General features: G+C 52.2%; 7 protein-coding genes across 7 annotated transcripts; 4 read left to right on the forward strand and 3 right to left on the reverse strand.

Moving 5' to 3' along the window:
• Positions 1–285: 285 nt before the first annotated feature.
• W97_06300 (uncharacterized protein) lies at positions 286–1,503 on the reverse strand (the record flags this gene model as incomplete). Its single annotated transcript, XM_007784024.1, has 2 exons — positions 286–1,368; positions 1,423–1,503. 2 exons carry the CDS (start codon positions 1,501–1,503, stop codon positions 286–288), a joined length of 1,164 nt encoding a protein of 387 aa, XP_007782214.1.
• A 1,549-nt stretch (positions 1,504–3,052) lies between these two features.
• W97_06301 (uncharacterized protein) lies at positions 3,053–5,344 on the forward strand (the record flags this gene model as incomplete). Its single annotated transcript, XM_007784025.1, has 3 exons — positions 3,053–3,634; positions 3,830–5,149; positions 5,204–5,344. The coding sequence occupies 3 exons, from the start codon at positions 3,053–3,055 to the stop codon at positions 5,342–5,344; spliced, it is 2,043 nt and encodes a 680-aa protein (XP_007782215.1).
• Positions 5,345–5,687: 343 nt separating this feature from the next.
• On the forward strand, positions 5,688–6,884 carry W97_06302 (L-iditol 2-dehydrogenase; the record flags this gene model as incomplete). The annotated part of the gene is made up of 2 exons (XM_007784026.1): positions 5,688–5,890; positions 5,951–6,884. 2 exons carry the CDS (start codon positions 5,688–5,690, stop codon positions 6,882–6,884), a joined length of 1,137 nt encoding a protein of 378 aa, XP_007782216.1.
• Positions 6,885–7,997: 1,113 nt separating this feature from the next.
• On the reverse strand, positions 7,998–9,122 carry W97_06303 (glycerol dehydrogenase Gcy1; the record flags this gene model as incomplete). The annotated part of the gene is made up of 5 exons (XM_007784027.1): positions 7,998–8,493; positions 8,543–8,613; positions 8,643–8,838; positions 8,890–9,006; positions 9,100–9,122. The coding sequence occupies 5 exons, from the start codon at positions 9,120–9,122 to the stop codon at positions 7,998–8,000; spliced, it is 903 nt and encodes a 300-aa protein (XP_007782217.1).
• Positions 9,123–9,937: 815 nt separating this feature from the next.
• Positions 9,938–11,584, forward strand: W97_06304 (uncharacterized protein; the record flags this gene model as incomplete). Its single annotated transcript, XM_007784028.1, has 3 exons — positions 9,938–10,002; positions 10,054–10,675; positions 10,730–11,584. 3 exons carry the CDS (start codon positions 9,938–9,940, stop codon positions 11,582–11,584), a joined length of 1,542 nt encoding a protein of 513 aa, XP_007782218.1.
• Positions 11,585–13,747: 2,163 nt separating this feature from the next.
• On the reverse strand, positions 13,748–14,671 carry W97_06305 (Fe-Mn family superoxide dismutase; the record flags this gene model as incomplete). The annotated part of the gene is made up of 4 exons (XM_007784029.1): positions 13,748–13,835; positions 13,891–14,185; positions 14,281–14,460; positions 14,539–14,671. The coding sequence occupies 4 exons, from the start codon at positions 14,669–14,671 to the stop codon at positions 13,748–13,750; spliced, it is 696 nt and encodes a 231-aa protein (XP_007782219.1).
• A 473-nt stretch (positions 14,672–15,144) lies between these two features.
• W97_06306 (uncharacterized protein) lies at positions 15,145–16,811 on the forward strand (the record flags this gene model as incomplete). The annotated part of the gene is made up of 2 exons (XM_007784030.1): positions 15,145–16,634; positions 16,694–16,811. The coding sequence occupies 2 exons, from the start codon at positions 15,145–15,147 to the stop codon at positions 16,809–16,811; spliced, it is 1,608 nt and encodes a 535-aa protein (XP_007782220.1).
• Between the last annotated feature and the right edge of the window lie 53 nt (positions 16,812–16,864).

The following is a 16,864-nucleotide window of genomic DNA, read 5'->3' on the forward strand; positions in this document are numbered from 1 at the left end:
ATGGATAGAGGCAGACTATAGGACAAGTTCAGGAAAACTTGTACATTTCTTTCACCGTAAATATTACCCGTTCAGGCTGAGAGACAAAAATGCGAAACCTCCTGCAGTTCCACGTGACTGAGCCCCTACGCTGTCAATCGCATCCAAATCAGAACGCTGTCGCCAATCACAACCCTACTTTGAGAAGCTAGCAAACGCCATCATCTTCCATTAATGCAGCACAACCTAGTCTCTATGCAAACGCGCCTTTCAACTCCTTCCATAGGTGCCTGGGCCACTGCTAGACTAATGCGGCCTCGAAACCTGTCGCATTGCCCGCATGTACATTCGCTCCGAGCCCGCGTCTTCCGAATCGAGACTGGTCGTCGACCGCGTCGCGTCCAGCGCCGCTGATCTCTCCACGTCTGAGCGGATGTTGGCGTCACTCTGGTCCTCAATTTCCTGCGCCTGCGCACGTAGTTCTGAGAAGGTCGGCTTGAGGATGTGCGGAGAGTTTTGCATGTACGGGGACATCGGCGGCGACTTGACGTCCTCCACGTGCATGACCTCTGGCTTGGTCGGCCAGAACGACATGCGATGTTTCGCGGTCTTGCACTGCGACTGTGAACTAACACGACTTCCAGCGACATCGATGAAGTCGGGCTGCTGGTCGGCGGTGCCGCGCGATCCCGAGTTCATATTCGATTTCGCCACTTCGACCAACTCGTTGAGAACTGCGAACTCGAGCTTAAGTTTGACACCATAGATGACAGCCTTGAAGCCCTGTTGGTACACCATCAGGTTCTTGTACTCAAGCGCCAGGAGCGCGACGTCCATGAAGATGATCAGCACGTTGATGCCAAACAGCTGCCACAGCAGAGTACGCGTGCGTTCGCTGAAGGCTGTCTTGAGGATGTCGGCTGTCTTCCAGACGTAGAGGCCGGAAATGATAAACTCCTGAATGCAGAAGACGGTCATCTGGACCTTCTCGATGACCTTGTATGCTGCGGAGAAACCCTCCTTCGCATCTGACAAATTCGACCCGAAGAGCACAACCGTAGTCATGGTGTGCAAGACGACTCCGTCGATGATGATCATCCACAGTACCGCGCGGAGAATCCGAGGACTTTGTAAGACCAGATGCAGTCTAGAGTAGAGCACGACGGATTGACCAGAGACGACCAGTATCCATCCAATAGAGTCGATAACGAAGCCAGCAACGTCCTTTGTGAAATCAAAGTACACAATCAGCCAGCCGACGCAGTAAGGAATCAACCCGAAGGAGGCTAGCAGGATACTCCAAAAGTAGAGCCCGGCTTTCCGCTTGAAGGTCAGGTATATGAGGAGCAGCAATTCAACCGCGTTGTACATCGCTAGTGTGGAACACACCTGTGTTCATCAGCCTGGCGCTTGAGTAGATTTCGCTTCATGCCGCGGACTTACAATAACGACTACGCTCTCTGCGTTGAAACTGTTATCGTTTCGCGCGCTGACCGCAGCGTTTACCCCCGGTGCTTCAGACATCTTGCAGTGATTCAACGGAGCGCAGACGAGGCCGAGCCGACGATGGGCTAATTCTCTCGCGAAGGGTCTCTTGTGGAAGGCATTCTACTCATGGACACTTCCGCAACTATGGCAGCACCGAGAGCGAGGGAAGCTTTCAGCATTCTTGAACATGCGCCCGTCTTGAGGCGCATGTTTGAACGTTGTGCAGCCCACCAGCCCTAAAACGCGGCGTTGAATCCGGGGAACGTTTCACGGGCCTCGGAGTCTAGGTAGACGAGAATGCGGGGATCGGCTGGACTAGCTCGATTGGTCAATCTGGTCATCAATTCCATTCAAGAGTCGGACTGGACGTAGGGGAGGACGATCCTTCTTATGCGGCTGTGGCAGCTCATTGCAGAGTACAGTATGACGGATCTGCCTTCCTGTTCTGCTGTCTGGTGGGTAAGCTGGGCACTTGCAAGATATCAGACCTCAGTATTCTCTGAGACCTCATCACCGCACGCAGAATGCTCTACGAGATCTATCCAGATGCTCAATGCCTACCACCAGACGATCCGATAGTACCTTGTCCTTCCGGCCGGTTCAAATGCTTTCCGGACGGGCCCTGTAGAACAAGTCCCCGTCGGACCGATCCGTGTGCTGAAGCACGCCGCGATCAGAAAATGTTCCTCCCAAAATCACATCTCCGCCCAAATCATCCTTTTACCTAGGCATACGTACCTGTTGAAGTGATAAGCAGATGTTGAATATCAACCTATTTGCGCCTGCTTGCTCTTACAGCTGATAACGTGTTGTTTCGTTGAGCTCTGGAGCATCTCAAAGACGTGAAGTTGGTGGAGATGCGTCTTGGTGAGAACTTTTTTCGGCCATGACGTGCAGGCACATAGTGTGGAGAACACCCTTACTGGCTTGGCCCTATTCCACAGCTTTTGGCATCGTAACGCAGTAGTCGCCTGCTGAACGGTGTAGTAGCTATACTGGTCCCTGGTAGAGTCTTCGACACTACACATAATCATGGCCGGTACATCTGATGGCCACTTGTTGACCCATGCGCCCGCGGCTTTCCCCATCCAGGACGTGGGTCCTTATGGCGAACGCAACCGCGCCCCGCAAGTGCATTTTCAGACTCGTCAGGAGAGCGTGGTGGACTTGGGGAGGAAACGGCGAAGGGTCACTCGGGCTTGTGATCGTTGTAATCGAAGAAGGGTGAAGTGTGATGGCAAAGTACCCTGCTCAAGCTGTTCAGGTCTGTGATCACCGTATCTCTTGATCCACCACCAACTATCGTACTAACTTCTGATTGATCTCAGGTCAACACGAGTGCCGGTTCACTCGCGAATCAAAGAAACGTGGCAAACCAGTACAAACAAAAACTCGAAAACATGCACGCACGGCATCCGATGAGGGTATGCGGCAGCGCAGCATCCTTGGTTCAGCGAGCCCTCTCTCCCGGTATCATGCGCAACTCTCAAGGTCAGGAGATGGATTGTATGGGTCAGATAATGGGCCGAGCAGCCCCACTAGCGGCTCTACAGCCTCGCCTCTGCCAAACGATAACAGGTTGTCTATGGATGACGACTTTGGAGACGTTTCCTTTGATGTTATCGGCGGCGCAAACGGACACCAGAACGGTCAAGAAACGCTTCCTAATAACTCTGCTATCCTAGGTAGCAATTCCGCGTGGAGCTATGAGTCACAACCCGGTCATGGACCGTCGTCCATAACTGGCCAACTGCACACAGAGTTCTTGCCTGATACGGACTTCTCCAGTTTTCAACACGGAGCTACCACGGGACGCACTGCCCTACATCCACCAAAGGACGGCCATATGAGCTCAACACTTGACGAGGCCGCAGCCTCACACCCCCTCGCGAGTGGAGAGATACAAGGCGATCAGGTGCAACCGTCGGGGGGAGGTAACCGCCCAATGCCAGGAGAAATTGTTAGCCAGGAGCATCTACCGGCACTTGACTTTGTCACGACGCCACCGGACAGGTTTCAGTCCCCGCTGCCGTCCTCAGGACGTGCACCGTATCCAGCCCTCAACCCGCTCTTACCCTACATCCGCTCATTCTTGAGCATTTCTCAAGCAAGGAGTCTTCTGGAGCTTTACTTCACAAGCGCTTTCAACAGTAACTACCTGCATCCGGTATGCCGCCATGTCCACGTACATCTTTTCCGGAAAAGTTCCATGTTGAGTCCGACAAATCCGAGACCATGTAGTCCAGCGTTATTAGCTAGCATGCTTTGGGCAGCTGCTGAAACTGGTGGTCCGGACATGCTGTCGTGGTCCTATAGCAAACGGCGGAATGTCAGTCGAAGACTGTATACTCTAACCCTTCAGCTTCTAAGACCCCTGGTCCACTTTGACGTCGGCAGTCCAGAGGCAAGGCGTGATAGTGACGAAAGTCAGAGTGAGATGGCAACGTATGCTTTCGGCCGTAACAAGCCCTCCAAAGCACATACAGAAGCCTTCCTCAATGCACCTCCTTTCGCCGAAACCGAGGGATCACTGGATGATGTCGCTACCTATATCCATGTGGCTTCGATAACCTCCGCTTCGGAGCACAAGGCCGCTTCAATGAGGTGGTGGCACGCTGCTTTCACTTTAGCTCGGGAGTTGAAGTTCAATAAGGAAGCACCAGGTGATTCGAAAGTGGAGCCATCTTGTCCGGTGCATGGTGGAGAAACCCGAGGCCAGACCAGAGACGCTGATCCGTGGGCCATCCTCGAACCATACACCTTTGATAAAGGATTCGATGAGGGACTACTGGACTTCATGGAGAGGAACTCCAGTACAGACGAGTGCACTTGCTCGGACAAATCCACCGCTTCTCTAAGCGAGGAGCGCCGAGAAGAAAGAAGAAGGGTCTGGTGGCTATTGTACATTACGGATCGCCACTTGGCGCTCTGCTACAACCGGCCCTTGGCATTACTTGATGCTGAGTGCGAAGAACTGATGCTCCCCCTGGACGAAGCTTCTTGGCAATCAGAAACCTTTCTCTGGGGCCAACAATCCAGGCCAAGGCCTGTCTTCCCTAATTTTGAGTGTACAGGCCACAACGTTTTTGGCTTTTTCCTTCCGCTTATGACCATAACTGGAGAGATCATCGATCTCAATCACGCTAGAGGTCATCCACTGCTTGGCCTAATCCGACGTAACGCCGATGAGCAAGCTGGCTTTGAGTCGGAAATTCTACGTCAATTAGCTGCCTACGAAAGTAGTCTTCACACGTTTCAAGCAGTCTACGCGAAAGAAGACGCTGGAGTGGATCAGAGTGCTAACCAGAATGTTCTTCATACGAAAACAGTGGTGGCATACGCAACGCATATAACACACGTTCTTCACATCCTATTGTCAGGCAAGATGGACCCAATGAGCCTTTTCCAGGACGAAGATTTCTGGACCACCACCCCATCCTTCATTTCAACGATGCAGCATGCTGTTTCGGCCGCTGATGCAGTGGCGCAAATCCTGGACTTGGATCCGGAAATTAGTTTCATACCCTACTTCTTTGGAATCCAGCTTCTGCAAGGGAGCTTTGTGCTACTTCTTGCAATCGACAAGCTGAAGACCAAAACAGATCCGAGCATTATCAATGCTTGCGAGGTCATCATTAGGGCAACAGAAGCATGTGTTGCTACGCTCGACACCGAGTATCAGGTAACTTACCCAGCTACTTCTATTATCGCAGAGCTGTGTCTGACATGATCACAGCGAAATTATCGCCAGATACTGCGCTCTGCTGTGGTCCAGGCCCGTGGACGCTATGTCCCAAAGAAGGAGGCTGAATTTCGGCGACGGGCTGTGCTGACGCTGTATCGATGGACACGAAATGGGACTGGTCTCGCAGTGTAGGGGTTGGTTACATCCGATTGGTAGGATGAAGTACTCGGGATACCCATTAGTGTCTTCGTCCTCTCCGGGCTTTCTACTCGAGTAAGGCTATGAATGTATTGTGAGATATCCCGCCAAAGCCGACGGGCAGACACGTGGTTGTATAGGGTATTTACCGCTTTTTCCGGGGCGGGTAAATTGCTCTTGATCCGTACCCTGAATCCTTGGCAATACTCGGAAGGATAAAACTACCATGTAGCATTCTGCTCTAGGCTCCATAAAAGAGTACTATCCCAACATCTGAAATTGCAGAATACTATCGTTACCACCTTGTGACTATCCGAGGCTTGTTGAGCAATTAATAATGGTTCATTCAACCAACGGCACAGCGGCGGTTAACGGCACATATTTACCCGAGGAGCTGAGACTGAACGTGGGTGTCTACACAAACCCAGAGCACGCTCTCTGGATTTCTCCTGCAGAACCAAATGTTGAGGATGTTCGACATGGAACAAGTCTGAAGCCTGGTGAAGTCACCATTGCCATCAAGAATACTGGTATATGCGGGTACGTTTGGATTGCACTATTTTAAAGTTGGGAGACCGTTACTGACTTGCGAGGTGACAGCTCGGATGTTCATTTCTGGCACGCTGGATGTATAGGCCCGATGATTGTTCGAGGAGACCACATTCTTGGGCACGAGTCAGCGGGCGTCGTCATAGCCGTTCACCCTTCGGTCACAGACCTTGAGATTGGCGACAGAGTCGCGATCGAGCCTAATGTCATATGCCACAAATGCGAACCTTGTCTGCAAGGACGGTACAACGGCTGCGAGAAGGTCGAATTTCTATCAACGCCACCAGTCCCTGGGCTATTGAGAAGATATGTCAATCATCCAGCCATGTGGTGTCACAAAATAGGCAACATGTCGTACGAAGAAGGCGCTATGCTCGAACCACTGAGTGTGGCTTTGGCAGCGATGGATCGGTCAGCAGTTAGACTGGGAGAACCCGTCCTGATCTGCGGTGCTGGTCCTATTGGTCTCGTCACGCTGCTATGCTGTCGCGCTGCCGGCGCAGAACCTATCCTGATCACAGACCTCGACGCAGGACGTCTCAACGTTGCAAAGAGACTAGTACCATCGGTTTTCACACATCTTATCCGGCAAGATCCTTCAAGAACCCCAGAAGAAGTGGGGCGCGATCTGGTCGAGTCAATGGGTGGCATTGAGCCCGCTGTCGCCATCGAGTGCACCGGCGCCCAATCAAGTATCGCATCAGCGATCTGGGCTGCGAAGTTCGGCGGCCAGGTCTTCGTCACAGGCGTCGGCAGGAACGAGATCGAGGTGCCGTTCATGCGCCTAAGCACGCGGGAGATAGATCTGCGGTTTCAATATAGATACTGCAATCAATGGCCTAAGGCCATCCGCCTGGTAAAGAGCAAGGTAGTTGATCTAAAGAGTTTGGTTACGCATGTGTTTGATGTTGAGGAGGCGGGCAAGGCCTTTGAAACGGCGGCGGATAAAGGTTCAGAGGCTATTAAGGTTATGATTACTTTCTGATTCTCTCTTGGACCATCTCAGAGGCGCTTGTTTTGGAGTTCTGGACTTGAAATATGCTCCAAAAAAATATTATACAGAACACTTACAACGGCACTTTATTATCGCATGACCTTAGATAGCAGGAGCGTTAACAAGCGGCCTGACGTTCTTTTCTTCGGACCTACAAACATAGACATTCCTTCCACAACGGACCTGACTGCTGCAAGGAAGCAACACAGGCAAGCACATTCAAACAAATCCTACTGCTAAAGCTGGTTTAGTTAATCTTTATGGACTCGGGGGATAAATACACGTACATGTAGCCTGGATCCCGCTTGAATCTCGGTCAGGTATCTTTAACCCCTGATATCCATTGGCCGACCAATTATTTCGAGCTTTCGAAAGGGCTAATATGACAGAGGGGATTAGCGGGATCGAAGCTGCAGCTGTTGCATATAGATATGCCGAGGCAAGAAAGACTTGCTTCTCATGGGGATTGTTCACGGTTGACAGCCTAGCCTTCAACCTTCGCGGAGTGAAGAATCACTCCGATAAGTATAAGACTACAACGTCTAAACCTCTGAGGTTTGGGCTGCTAATAGCACAGGTGCGTCTCTACACTTTAAGGATCATTTACTACTAATTTACTAAAGCAGTTCCTGTAACCTCCAAGCATCAATATTCAACAAATGAAGGAATGAAGTCAGTATAGAAAACGTAAGGCTTTTCATTGTCTTTCGTACCGGGGCCATCCGCCCAGAAAGCTCTTCTCCAGTCGTAGCAAAGGCGGTCCTTCAAATACCTGATACAAGAAGAGGATCCGAGCAAAAATTTATGGAGCATCAACTAAAAGCCATCCGAAAAGCCCGTTGCCGCATTGAAAGCCCCTCGAAGCCCCGGACCTGGATTGGCCTTGCGCACAGACTACAGATCAAAGACGCCTTAGGCGATCGATGCATTAAAGGGCAAAAATGCCGAACATCTTTTGCTTTCTATAGCATGGAACCGGTCTAGCTGTTCTACAGTTGGCAAGATCATGGGTCAAGAATGATGGTGGATCTGATTGAGAAAAACCATCAGCCGAGAAGCGGCAGTTAGCTTCAGGTGGCCCTTGGACTCTTATCGCAAGCTGCTCTACTCGTCATCGCCGAAGAAGACTTTAACAGGCAGCCAAGCATCCCCACAGACTTTGAACCTTCCCTTCAGACTATCCAATCGATCGATTTCCTCTTGTGTCAGTTCCCAGCCATCAAGCTGGAAGTTTCTTTCTATGCGATCCTTACTGACGGATTTTGGCAGCACACTTCGTCCCTTCTGCAAGTTCCACATCAGCAAGCACTGCTGGATCGTCTTGCCTTTCTTCGCAGCGAGCTCCATAACAGTCTGATCCTTGTAAAGTGGCGAGTCCTTTGAGCCAAGGCAGGAGTACGCGGTCGAGTGAATGTTCTTTGACGCGTTGAATTCGACCAGCTTAGGTGAGGGGTTGTTTGGGTGCAGCTCGATTTGGTTGACGGCGGGCACGAGCTTGCAGGATGGGTCGTTTAGGAGCTTGGTGAGGTTGCGAATCCCGAAATTCGAGACGCCGATGTTGCGGACTTTGCCTGTTGCGGGGAGCTTTTGCATCTCGCGCCTGCAGCAATCAGCAACAGCGCGGAAATCGGTCGATGCGACAACCTTACCATGTGTCAACGAAGTTCCAGTCAGGATAATGCTTTGACAGATCACTTGGATCAGTTGATGACGGCCAGTGCTACAGTTGGTCAGAAGACATATGTGTACGGCAAAGAGACTGCTTGCCATCAGGTAAAGGTCGACATAGTCAACGCCGAGCGACTTGAGCGATGAATCGATGCCTTCCTGGACTCGCTTGTGCCAAGGATTATCGAGCTTTGTCGTCAACCATATCTCTTCCCGACCAACGCCAGAGGCTCTAATTCCCTCGCCGACTTCCGCTTCGTTGCCGTAGGCAAGGGCACTGCAGTGGTCAGTGAACATTTACGAGACCAGACGAGTGCCGTTGTGTTACGTGTCGATGTGGCGATATCCAGCTCTCAGCGCCCATTCAACCGCGTAGCGCACCTCGTTAGGCTTCGACTGCCATGTGCCGAGTCCAATTGCTGGGATCTCTGCGCCTGTATTCAGTCTGTAAGTTTTACTAGTAATCGAACACAAGTCAGAAGTTGTCGCGAAAAAGGCAGAACAAATCCCCTGGCAGTGAAGAAAGCTAGCCATTTACCGGGTGTTCTGAATATGAGCCATAGTGCGTTGTTCGTTCTTTAGTACCGCAAGTCAAAGAGTAAACGAGTAGTAGGGACTGACAGAGTTAATGGCCAGGAGGCGCTTCTTTCTATACATGTATCGTCCCATCAGTCTCTCAGACTCTCTCAAGGCGACAGTATTCACACCGTATAGATACTAGCAAGTGCGATTTAGCCGGAGTACCGTCGGGCTCGGGTAATAAAGTTGACGGTTCAAATGTGGAAGAGTTCAAACTTGGCGTTACTGAACCACATGCAGCCTGATTAACCGTCCCAGGTCGCCGCAATGATAGCCCGAACCGTGCAGAGGCATCCTTGCCAACCGTTATGGCCCGAGCCGCTTGTGGCGTTGGCATCTGAAAACAGTCGAGAAGCAGCGTCTGGATTAAAGCGGTTCTCCTCCACTGCTGCACGGCGTGGCCGTCAGTCCGTCCGAGTCTGACGAGGGTCCGGGGCGTAGTTCTAATCACGACAGCGTACAGGACTATCCTGGCACACAACTTGTGCGCCGCGGACGGACTAACGGCCACACTCTAGCAAGGTTGCAGAAGTCGTAGAACACTTTTGCCACACCCAAAGGTGTCCCACAGCTTCTGCAACCTTGCTTGCACTGCAGGCTCCTCACGGTTGTTCGGGGATGAGGATGAGGATGATCTGGGGTACACCCCATGGGGTTTTTGACCGCGTTCGGGTAATAACGGATGGCCTATATAAACTTCATGTCGTGCTGTCGTTTTCTTTCGACATCCAGAAGGTCGCGACTGCAACGCAATATCCACGGCACATCGCCTATTGTATGAACTCTAAACCCGCATAATGCATATGCCTAAGATCTACAACACTTACTTTGTGGCGCTCATTGCTACCGTCGGTGGTATGCTGTAGGTAACTGTTTGAAGTCTGCAAAGCGGATCTAAACTGACTATACAAAGTTTTGGTTTTGACATCTCGTCCATGTCAGCTATCATTGGAACAAAACAATATGTTTCTTACTTCAACAACCCGCACGGCATCATCCAAGGAGCAATCGGTGCTGCCCTCGCAGCTGGCTCTGTGGTTGGATCGTTGTTTGCCGGACCATTTTCGGACAGAATTGGTCGCAGGGACTCCATCTTCTGTGCTTGTTTCTTCTGGATAGCTGGAACTGTGGTTCAGGTTGCCTGCAATGGTTACGGCATGCTGATCGCAGGTCGAGTATTGAACGGCATCTGTGTCGGCATCACGTCCTCGCAAGTTCCAGTCTATCTCGCAGAAATCGCAAAGAAAGAAAAGAGAGGCTCCATCATCGTCATTCAGCAGCTCGCCATCGAGTGGGGCATTTTAATCATGTTCTTTATCGGCTACGGATGCTCCTTCATTGCTGGAACAGCTTCTTTCCGGATTGCCTGGGGCACTCAGTTCATTCCTGCCGTCATCCTTATGCTCGGCATTCCATTCCTTCCAAGGTCTCCACGATGGCTTGCAAAGGTTGGCCGCAATGAGGAAGCGATTGCCACGTTGGCCAACATTCAAGCTCAAGGAAATCGCGATGATCCTCTTGTCGTCGCTGAATGGGTCAGTAAAGTCTGATTGCTCCCCGCTCTCGGATTAACGCTAACCATCTTGCAGGAAGAAATCACCACCGTTCTTACTGCCGAACGCCAGTCAGCAAAGGGCTGGCGCAAGTTCTTCAAGAATGGTATGTGGCGCCGTACGCTCGCTGGCACGTCCGTCCAAGCCTGGCAACAGCTGAGCGGTGCGAACGTCATGACCTATTACGTCGTCTATGTTTTCGAGATGGCCGGCCTCTCAGGAAACATCAATCTCATCTCCTCTGGGGTGCAATACGCACTCTTCATCATCTTCACCTCAGTGGTCTTCTTCTTCATCGACAAGATCGGCCGTCGCCCTCTACTGATTTACGGCGCCATCGGCATGGGCATTTGCCAGTTCGTCGTGGGAGGCGTGCTGGGAGCCTACAGCGAGAGCGTTCCTGATGGCGTGGGAGGCAACCCCAATGTTATCATCAGGGTCACGGGCGCCCCGAGCCATGTCGTCATCGCCTTCTCCTACCTGCTGATCATCGTCTACGCGCTTACTCTAGCGCCTGTCGCCTGGGTTTACGCTGCGGAAGTGTGGTCTCTCGAGACGCGCGCAACCGGCATGGCAATGGCAGCAGTCGCAAACTGGCTATTCAACTTCGCGCTCGGGCTCTTCGTGCCGCCAGCGTTTGGCAGCATCTCATGGAGGACCTTCATCATCTTCGGAGTCTTGTGCTTCGGTGCTGCGGCGCAGGCTTATCTCACCTATCCTGAGACTTCGAAGAAGTCGCTTGAGGAGATTGAGTTCTTGTTTAGCTCCAAGGGCCCGAAGCCGTGGAAGACACGTCCGGGTGAGTCGGAACTTGATGCCAAGATTGAGCAGGAGGTAAGGAGGCGCAGCAGTGTTGCAATGGTTGGAGAATATGTGCATGGAAAGGTTTGAAATCTTGAGCGATTAGTCCATCTAGCTCGTTACTCTTAAGGCCTTCCGGTCGTCTCACACCGTCCAGACAAGAGCGGACGTCTGAAGCATAAGCTCCTCTGCCACGTATAAGCTTGCTGTCATTCTCTAAACAATCGATTGTATGCACAGATTGGCTAGAGGACCTATGTACCATGTGAGAACAGAAGTAAGATTCCAGTATCGATTTACACCTCATCATGAACAATACTTACCACAAATATCCCAACCATGGCCGCTACCACAATTCATGGACAATGTCCCAATCATGTGATTGATCCCGATTGTCTATATCCCACCCTTCCTTGGTTTTGTTACAAACCATCCTTTGCATGTATGAGCACGCCTCGGAGCTATCGGCCCAAGTTGGCCCTATGTCCTCAGCGACCGCCTGCTGCACACGCGAGGCTCTCCGATACCGCGGTGCGGTGAGGTCCCTGAGATACGGTATCTCAATGTACAGCTTTCGCAGGTTCGGCAGCGCGCGAAGATCCTCGGTTGCATCGCGCAGTGCGTGTGTCATGAACGGGGCGCCTGCTGTTGTCCCGTTTGACCGGGAGATTGACAGCCGTATCCAAAATTCCTCCATCCGAACTGCCTCGGAGAGCACGGACAGCAATTTCCTCAAGTGCTGGAACCTGTATGGAGGGCCAAGTTTACAGGCTCCATACTCGAACTCGAAGTAGACCTGGCATGTTCGTAGGGTCTGTAGAAATGAGGCCTGAACGAAGATGTTGTTGAAGATTCTCAACGGTTTGGCGCGTGTTTGAAGCTCATGCAAAGTAAGCTCAGTCTTGTCAAGATCAGATACTCCCGGAACTGCTCGGAACTTAGCGGAATACGATCACAAACGACTTCACAGGTCGATCCTCAAAAAACGTTCTCCGCCTCGTAATGATTGAGCGAGCGTCACGAGGATCTCGATGATGCCACTCAATAATCAAACAGGATACTTACAGCTGAAAATCGGCATTGCATATATATCCACGACAACGCGAAGTGGTGTTGAGAAAGCACTCGGCAATCGCAGCGTGAGTTCCTCGTAGCTTCTTCGGTGCGCATCTCTAAGAGCCCCAAGGAAGTCGAAAGTCGCCAGCTCCGGACCATCAATGAATTCGTTTCGTGGCCGTCGTCCAGTGTCCTTAGCGGAACACGCAATGATCAGATCATAGATCTCATCTCGTAGTTCTCGTGAAAGATCTAGGAACGAGGTCTGTGCACCAAGCCGTGGCAAGGATGCGATGGGTCTGGCGGGTTTCGGCGCCGGACTGCTTGCATGGGTTAGTGCTGGATATCCCAAAAGTTCAGACAAACAAGCACCAACGGAATACTTACTTCCGGATTGACTCCTTGGATAACGGGGGCTTGCCTGCCATAGACGGAGCTATACTCATGAGTTTCTCCAGAGTAATCTAAAGTGATTGCGAAGAGCGGGGCTAGGGTTATGTATGTAGTATTTCGTATGAGACAGATGATGAAGCCGCTTCTGCTGGGTGGTCGAGGTGAGTCTTTAAAGGGCAGGTTGATCCACATCTGGAGCAGAGCAGACTCGAAGTAAGTGGTTGATCCATGGTTAGCAGTACCGTCCAAAAGGCGAAAGAGATCTTTATCCACTCTTCCGCGAAATGATTCCAGCCGCGACACCGCTTGGAGCATCGAGTCTTCATGTGTGTATTGAAATTTCTCTTCGTGCATTAGTTGGGGTACTAGACTCGCCTCGATTGTGTGGTATGCGGTCTCTATTCTCTTCGATAAGAGCACAATAGGATCGCTTCAAAAGGTCAACCTACTGAAAATGGGTGTGCATCTCGGAAGCAATGGCGACCATGGTAATGCGATTGGTAACCGAAAGGAGTGAACCACGGATTGGTAGCCACGTGACTGGTGGAAGAGCGGGTGTACTCGGTAGGGTTTCTCCGATGGTAAGTGCTTACCTGAATTTGAAACAGTTTACACTCTTTTAGACCCCAGAAGTCTGCTTTGAGGAAAGAGATAACCAGAAGTCCACTCGACAACCGAGACATGGTGACATATACATGGAAAGTATTACTTGACCCATTTTGACACAATGTACACTCCGTTAAGCTCAGTCACATGAAAGCCTTCTGGCCACCTCGTCACGGCTTTGTGCCTTCGCGCCTCCCACTATTGAAAACGCTTCTCAGCTGCCTTCCAGTTCACTACGTTCCAGACGGCCTTGAAATACTCGGCTTTGCGATTCTGGTAATCAAGGCTGCGATATCACATTAGCTCAACATACTATGCCGAATGTCCACATTGGGACCTACTAGTATGCATGTTCCCAAGCATCAATGCCGAGCAGCGGGCGGAACTGTCCGACAACAGGGTCTTGATTCGCGTACGTCTTGATGGCAATCTTGCCGGTCTGGGTATCCTGCACCAACCATGCCCAGCCAGATCCCTGAATGCCGGCCAGAGCCGTGTTGAACTTCTCTTTCAGCGTGTCGAGGCTGCCGTAGCCGTCGTCGATGGCTTTGGCAAGAGCGCCAGAGGGAGGCTTGCCGCCGCCTTGGGAGGTCGGCGCTAGGTTCTCCCAGAACAGGGTGTGGTTGATGTGACCGCCTGATGACAGGCTGTTAATGCTGACCCGGTGCAATGTAAGGCCATTTCAAAGGACTACTATGGCCTGTCGAACCGTAGCATAACAGGTCACATACCGCCATGAAAATTGATGAGAGGCAGCAAGGCAATCTGAGCCTTGATGTCCTCTTTTGATTGCGCCTCCGCCATCTTTTCAGCAGCCTGGTTGTAGGAGTTCACGTAGGTGTTGTGGTGCATCTTGTGGTGGAGCTCCATGATCTTGCCGGATATCGCGGGTTCGAGCGCGCCATAGTCGTCTAGTAGAATGCAACGTCGCCGCGGTTAGCTCCGTTTGGTGAATGCTTTTGATGATGTTGATTGGGGTATATTCATACATGGAAGGTCTGGAAGTGTTGCTTTGCCTCGGACGAAGGTTGCGCCTACGAGCCCAGCGCGTTTGGAGCTCGCAACGGGGGCAGCTCGCAGAGCAGCGCGGAGCGTGGACGCGCGGAGGAGAGTTGCAGACATGGTGAAGGGTCGGTGACCAATTGGAGCTAGGACTGGATTTCCGTCGCAGCTGTTCGGACGCTGGAGACTGAAGCTCTATCACCAACGCCTCGGATATACGCCGAGAGCTCCGCAGAGGGTCACTGACATCAACCTGGCCCGAGCGCAGCGGATCCTCAGCCCAGCAGGGCTACTTATAGAGGGACCAAGGGGACTCACCTGGGCAGGACGAGTACCTGGGTAGCACAAGTCACTTACCTGCCTCTTCGGCTGAGGCCCTTTGCGTATGGCTCAATCAGGCAGAGGATTGTTCTCCTGGACGCGCGGAACTTAGCATGGCAGCCACTTCCCACCACACTGCTCCAGCGGAACCGCAAACCAGTAGGTAGATAGCCTCCCACGTCAGGGCGGAGAGCCACGGTTCGGGAAGATTTCCTCTCACCCCACCACCTGTCTGCTCATCTGTCTACAAACACACCCCACCCACCGCCGCCATGGCACCTGCGATAGTCCACCTGCCCAACGGCACCAATCTGACCGTGACACCGGTCTTCGGCGGGCTTTTCTTCAAGTCGAATGAATTGAGCAAGCACCCGTCCGCTTTCCCGCCAGGTTGGACGGTGGTGCTGCACTGCGAGGACGAGGAAGAGGACCATGTCGAATACAAGTCCTACGCCGAGTACAACAACGCTGCGACCTCGAGGGGAATGAGAATACGCCATATCCACCGCTTCAAGAGGCCCACCCTTCGCAATGACCACCTCTTCATCTCCTCCATTTCCAACCCAAGCAGCAACGACTTCAAGCCCGCTAGCTCGCCCACCCGACAGATCGCCATGATGCTTTGGGCGACGCTGTGGTGGTACTTCCACCAGCCGGAGCCAAATGTCCGCCTCAACACTAATGCGTCCGAGAAGACGCCCGACGCAGGCAAGCCGAAGGGTGACTGGCGCATCAACATCAATCGGGAGGGCATATTCAAGGGCAAAGTCGTACTGCCAAAGCTTGAGCGCATGGGTCTCATAGCTAGCGAAGACTCCTGTGTCGGCGCAGACCAAGATGAGCGGTCCGGAGAAGGCTGGCTGGACATGTTCGTCTCTCGACGCTCGTTCTGGCAGCTTGATGCCAGGATCTACCTCTTCACGCTCTCGCCTATGGCTAGCTCACCTTACCCGTCGGGCTCGCCTTATCAGTCGCGTCCGAGTTCCCCAAGCGGAGAAGGGAATGGGCGCTCGAACGACAGCAACACATCGATGCCGCAAGGTCTCTGGTCACCTTCTGCGCCCGGCCCTTTCCATTCTTCCAGCCACCTGCCCACATACTACCCTCCACCACCAGCGCAGTACATATTCACGAACGACATCAGACACCCGCTTCGTCAAAAGCCACCAAGGCAAGGAGAAACATTCTACACGCGCTACGTGCCCTCCTGCGAACAGTACATCTCCTTCCGTGTCGCATGCCTGTCTAACGATCCGCCAAAACACCACGGACCAGTCTCGAGCTTACCTTCTGTACCAACACTCAAGGGCGCAACACTCGCGATGTCGAGCAGCTTTTCCGACTCTGCGATCCCGACAGTCGCGGGTCTGAATCTCCAAATATGTGACCCAGACCTCCTGCACAAGTGGATGAACGACCCGCGGATATCGTACTACTGGGGCGAGGACGGACCGAGATCGCACCAAGAAGAGTTTCTCCGCAGAGGGTTGCGTAGTAAGCACTCTTTCCCGGTCATAGGCTGTTGGGACGGGAAGCCCTTTGGCTACTTCGAGATATACTGGGTCAAAGAGGACGCTTTGGGAAAGCATCTAGGAGGCGATGTGGGAGATTTCGACCGTGGGATACACTGTCTTGTTGGCGAGCAAGAATACAGGGGTGCGCATCGGGTAAGAGTGTGGTTGAGTGCACTCGTACACTACTGTTGGATGGCGGATAACAGGACGGAAACGGTCATACTGGAACCAAGAGTTGACAACGATAAGTGAGTTTTGGGCCGTTTGATAACGCTGTACTGGGCCTGCATGCTGACATTGATTGTAGACTGAAAACTTACCTGGAGGAAGTCGGTTTTTACAAAGAGAGGGAGATAAGCTTTCCGCACAAGCAGAGCAACCTCATGAAGATCAAACGCGATGCTTGGGAGGCGCCTTGTTTATGATTTCGATGTGCATTGTGGGATACTGGGTTGGACGCTCTGGGTCTTGTCATGGT

Source organism: Coniosporium apollinis, assembly GCF_000281105.1.
Source record: "Coniosporium apollinis CBS 100218 chromosome Unknown supercont1.30, whole genome shotgun sequence".
Lineage (NCBI taxonomy): Eukaryota > Fungi > Ascomycota > Dothideomycetes > Coniosporium > Coniosporium apollinis.